The 6,000-nt window shown below is 38.8% G+C and overlaps 1 protein-coding gene across 1 annotated transcript in view; it reads left to right on the plus strand.

Moving 5' to 3' along the window:
- Positions 1-5,584, plus strand: part of nae1 (nedd8 activating enzyme E1 subunit 1) — a 230,906-nt gene extending 225,322 nt beyond the window's left edge. Inside the window, exons 19-21 of the mRNA XM_067437945.1 lie at positions 3,335-3,449; positions 3,625-3,674; positions 5,328-5,584. Coding sequence (XP_067294046.1) covers positions 3,335-3,449; positions 3,625-3,674; positions 5,328-5,437 — 275 coding nt within the window. The 3' untranslated portion in view covers positions 5,438-5,584. The remainder of the gene's footprint in view (positions 1-3,334; positions 3,450-3,624; positions 3,675-5,327) is intronic.
- The last annotated feature ends 416 nt before the right edge of the window (positions 5,585-6,000 follow it).

A 6,000-nucleotide genomic window follows, 5' to 3' on the forward strand; every position in this document is an offset into this window, starting at 1 on the left:
CAGGTGCAGGGCCGAAGTGGACTGTAATAGCTTCACACACTTGCTTTACTATTTTGTATTATTGCATTCTGGCGCCTTTGTTCTGCAATACAATGAAATAACTGAACATGTATCTGTAGGATATACATGTGATAAGCGCTGTTAGTGGAGTCCACTGCATAGAATCGACTCACGTAAATCAAAAGGAGATGTGGAAAATCTGATATCAAACAAAGGAAAGAACGGCGCGCACTTCAATTTAAAAAGCCGAAATCTCCGGTTTCACCATCTACACGACAACGCTGTAACCGGAGTTTCTAAAAATCTTCACCCTGGCCGGAGTTTTCAAAAAAGTCCGGTTTTAGTAACCGGATACAGCGTTTGCGTGTGGACAAACAGCCAAACCGCATAGAAAAAGCTGCAGTTTTAAAAATACCCGTGTTCGTGTGGACAGGGCCTGACTTTGTACACCGACGCATGTGTCATTCCTATTTTGCACCCGCGCAAAGCGGGCTTTTCCCTCCACAGAAGCACGTCGCTAAACTAGTGAATGAACTTGCGCTCCCTGGGCGGTTCAGCGCAAAAAAGGAGGCGTGTTCCGGCACAAACAATCCCTGGTGATATTTTGCTGTTCCATTAAACAATTGCGCCACTGACCAGAAAAAACCTGGTCTAAAGTCAGTGGCGCGTTGCGTGTTGTTCATTATGCTATTTTAAGGGCGCATGCTTGACCATAATGTATAGCGTGCATACACTTTGCTCATGTAATCTACACAGATGCAACAGTTATTTTTGCAAATCATAAATTGTTACACTAAAAAAATATTAACACATGAGATGACGGAAATCATTGTGGTGTGCCACGAAGATGTGAAAAATAGGCATAAATCTAGCGTACAAATTATTCAGGCTAATTGTAGTAATTAAGGATCAGACCTGTTTGCCCAATAGTGGCAAGACATATATGTATATAAGGACATCTGTCTTTCACTGCTCTTACAAGAACATCAGTCTCCTCGGCTGTGAACCGCTCCTGGCGTGCGCCTGGTAAATACGCCATAATAATAGCAATCCATAATGGAACTTGCGCACCTGCTTTTAAAGGGAATGTGGGATGAAGCTCTGATTGGTTTATTCGCGTTACGCCCAAACCACACCTATGAATAATGAAGCTACTTCAGACCAACCCATTTTAGATTTGCGCCGGGCGCAAGAGCCATTTATCCCGCTGGGAAAATAGCAACAGCGGCGAGACCCGCCCACAAAGTTACTTGTGCTTCACGCTTTGACACTTGCGTTTATGATCGTTAAAATAGGGCCCATAGTGTTGCACCATTCCTGCCGGATCCAATATAGAAGAAACAGCATTGTGTTTTAATCTCAAATGTCTGCAAATCCAGCATCATGACCTGATATTTGTTTACAAACGATTCCACAGTGAAATGAAGTGAACTCCACTGTCTCTCCACATGAACTGGAACTAAGGATCTGAAGGAATCTTATACAGTGAGCGACTTTTCTTCCACAACCAGGAATAGCGCAATAGCTTGCTATCTTCTTTGCAGCTCCATGAGTCGGTGGGCGGGGCTACTGAATTAGACATGCTGTAGAGGCGCGATGTCAAGATGCGCACACGATCGTTTTCTGGGCCTGGTGCCTATAAAAGCTTTTCTTTGACTAACAAGGACGTTTTTCAGCTCTGAAACTTATATAACAGGATATTCTTATATTACCATGACCTTTTAAATATCAAAAGATTTCTCAATTTATCACCCCTTTAAAATATGCCTGAAGCATTTAAATCCCTCATGTTTAAATTTCCAAGCATTTTTGTATGATAAACTCAACTTGGATTTGTCGTTATTTTTGGGAGGGACATGGTACTGTGGTACCCTACTTTTTTCACTTTGATCAGCAAGGCTGCATTAAGGCATGCACTATGTAATATTTTTGCAGTTAAATATCCAAAAACCACTAGGCCAGTGTTATACACTTTGTTCAATTGAGTACTTAAAATATCCCAAATGTTGCCAACTATTTGTCAATCGTGAGAAAATTGCTATTTTAACCAGTGAACCGGGACGTGTGAAGGAGTCACCTGTCAAATTTCACCATATCTGCGTTACCCTCAGTTTCCGTTTGTATTTTGCAGAAATACTTTACTCTTATTGCAGTGTGCAACACGTGTCACAGTAGCCGCCGAGTGAACTAACAGATTAACGTCATAACATAAATTTCAACACTCTCAGATGTATCTAATATGGTAAACAGAGCTGCGTTCCCTCATACTCATTACTGGAAAAGCGGAAATGGGGCGAGGTGTGTAACCGATATGTAACCGATGACCGTTTGACCGATGGTTGACCGTATCAACGTTAACCAAAGTTGTCTGTTGTCGGTAAAAAAAAATAAATCTCTAAATTAGGCTATTATAGACAGTGGACTAAACGCTACTACAGTAAGCCATCTCATTCCAAAATCTTTTTGTGTGAAGTGAACAAATCCCTCACACTAAATTTTTCATAACTCGCCTGTTCGTACTTAATAAACCAATAAAAACATTTGGTGCGAGGTCACAGCGTTTGGGTTTGTGTGCTCACAAGGCTTGCAAAAAGTAAACAGACTAAAACACTCAAGGTTAGAGCCAGGGCAGTCGACAGTATGAAGCGTGCAAAGAAAAGTAGTGTGGGACCATTTCACCAAAAAGAACGACACAGATGTAAGTTGTGTGATACAGTGCTTAAATGCAGTACTAGCACATATTTCTCTATTACTGTTAGAGCACTACCTTGAACTAAAGCGGCGTCTCTTCAGAGCTGTCATTTTCTTAAATGAGCCGCGGCAATGTTTCAAATGAGCTTCTAATGCTAGACAAATGTCTTTATTTTCAACACGATCAACTTGTACCCAATCAATTTAGAATCTAAGGAGACATTTGTCCTCCGATTACAAGCAAGCTCTTCGGCACCGTATTTTAAACTAATCGGCTAACCGGTTTCAACCAGCTAATGAGTCTCGGTGGTCGGTCAAGAAAATGTTTAGTTTTCGCCATCCCCAGTAATCGCATCCATGCACTTGATTTCTGCCCGAGCCCTATTTTCCACTGGCTGTGAGGCGAAGACCACATGTCCCAAGATCTGTGCTCAAACTTACCGTCATCAAACTATGCCTTTGTTTTGAATAGGCAACCTCTAGCAGACGGAAAACTTACATAGTGCACCTTTAAATTCTTCAAAATTAATAGTAAAAAGATTGCTTTGAATCTTTTTTACAAATCCTGCTAAAATATGATCAATCTATTGCCCATCACTAATGACTCTGTCACTGATATTATGGAGTGTAATGTTTTTCTCAGGTGTCTACAATTACCAGGTGGAGGAAGATATTAACAAACTCAAGCTGTGTGTAAACGGTCTTCTACAGGAGTACGGTCTGAACGTCAATGTGAAAGATGACTACATCCATGAGTTGTAAGTTTAAGCTCAGTTATATCTCTTTGGTTTTAGAAGCAGCACAAACAAAATATTTATATAAAAAATTGTTTTGTAATATTGATAATAAAGAAGTGCAAGTTCTCCATTTCTCCTGGTCCCATTGTTTCTAATAAAATGGTAACAGTGTAAATGTTATTTTCATATCTTTCAGCTGCCGTTATGGAGCTGCTGAGCCACACACTGTTGCAGCTTTTCTGGGAGGTGAGTGTTTATGCATTTATCCAGGAGTAATAACATTCCTCATCATACACTCAATGCATTCTGTGACATCCTCTACTAAATTGATTTTATTTTATAAAGGTAGATCATATAATGCAAATTCGACCGCCTTCATTGACCGTTTTACTGCTGACATTTTAATTTTAATTTTTAATAATCAGACAACTGTTGGATAGCAGTTAATCATAGCATAAGCCAGTTGTAAATGCATTTAAGACACATTGATCCTGAGTTCATTTTGTGATTGGATTAATAGAACCACATTTGCTGCTGGTATTCTGACCACATTCAATAAAGATGTAAATGTGTTTCTTTATCCATATTCAACTGCTTAAGTAGTATGTGGTACTGAACGATGGGCTATAAATAATCATTCTCTGTCACTCACAGAGTGGGTTGTAAGTTTTCTGTCAAACTTTAATTTAGTTGCATTTGACATTGATATGTTTCATGAAATTCTTACCAAACGATATCGGATTTTTCTGTTCTGCTGTCACGGTGAGAAAAAGAAAAAAATACATTGTGGTTGTATGTTCTAGTTAACTGATTTAATGAACAATAACACAAATTCTCTAAATCCTTGCTCATGTCTCTGTCCTTGTCCATTTTCATGGAGGCGCTTTAAAATAGTATTTTTTTATTTTTACTTCTAATTTCTATTTAGCATCATTTACTGTCAGAACAGAATCTTTCTTAAATAGATAAAAAACATAAAAAGGGTTAAAATTAGGTCATGAAAATATATGTTTCCACTGCCATACACAAAAAAACGGAGAAGAGTTGGAGAATGCACAAGACGTTCACAGAATATAGGAATAGGCTGCACACATGAAAACGCAAAGGTGTCGGTTTCTGATTGAACCACTTTAAAAAAAAATAGCAGTTTCAGGTTCCCAAAACACCGGATCCGTGTGGATGAAAGGCAGAAATGATACAACTTTTTACGTATACAGCTAAACGTGCCTCTGTGTGGATGGGGCCTTAGAGCATGTTCACCCAGCTTTTTTAGTTTATAAAAAACAAACAAATCACAGATATGACACAAAAGTCTTTGTTCATTAACTTTACATTTTGGCTTCATGAAACATTCCTCAAAAATTCAATGACACTGTTCTTGTTAATGGCATGTCTTTTACCAGATCAAGTACAGGAAAAAAAGTATGGAATCACTCGAACAATCTAATTTTAAAACAAATACCGGGGCAAGGCAAAAAGGCTAATTAGTCAGTAGTTTAAAGAGAGTCCTTCCACACTTTAACAAGATATTAGACTATATTAGATATTAGTTGAAGGAGTGTGGCCAGTGAAGCTCTGTCTAAAATTTGGTGCAAGTGTAAACTAAATGGGAAGGTTCCAAAAGGAAAACATACAGGGAGACCCAGGAAGACCTCAAATCATTAGGATAGAAAACTCAAAGCTAAAAGTCAAAGTCAAACTATTGCTGTGATTTGTTTGTTTGCTATGAAGAAAAAAAAAGCAAAAAAAAGGCTTTGTGTACATTCATAAGTGTGGTGATTCCATCATTTTTGCCAGGAGTTGTAGGAGTCCTATTGCATATCCAGACACCATCCAGATATGAACTACATGGCAATAATGGTAGTTGTGAAAAGGTCATTTGTCTGTCTTTTGTTGCAGGATCAGCAGCTCAAGAAGCCATCAAAATCATCACGCACCAGTTTGTACCTTTCAACAACACGTTCCTCTATAATGCCATGTCACAGACCTCTGCTACTTTTCAGCTGTAGCTCAATCATCCCATCTGTTTGTTCATTCCTCTATCAAAGTGTTGGCCTCAAATTGGCGCTCATGTTTGTTTATACTCGCTGTGGTCAATGTTGTCGCTTTTTGACAAGACCAGAACTGATGCTGCACTCTGAATAAACCATGTATCTCCAAAACTTTTGTCTGTGGGCTCTTTTCACAACAGACTGAATGTCTCTCTTCACTGTCATACATGCACAACAAACAAGTTTTTATTTTTCATGAATGTCCTAACCAGCAGTTTAGCTGTTAGACGTTTTTATAATTACAATGTCTCCCTTTCTGCAATTTCCCTTTGCACTCAGCCTACATTGTTTGATATAAATGTGACATTTTCTCATGGTCAACTGTATTATAGTACTGTTTATATATGTCATATAATTTTTCTAAATATGTTCCAGCAGTGCTATGCTCTAGTGCGGTGAGCTGCTGCTGTTTATTTGAGTAGATTACAGAGTTATTTCCTGTTGTAGGGTGGAGTGCTGTGTTTCTATGGCCAGTCTAAAAGCAGACAGCTGTCTGTGGTTCGCAGAGAATAGCTTGGTTT

This window comes from Pseudorasbora parva, chromosome 1 (assembly GCF_024679245.1).
Source record: "Pseudorasbora parva isolate DD20220531a chromosome 1, ASM2467924v1, whole genome shotgun sequence".
Lineage (NCBI taxonomy): Eukaryota > Metazoa > Chordata > Actinopteri > Cypriniformes > Gobionidae > Pseudorasbora > Pseudorasbora parva.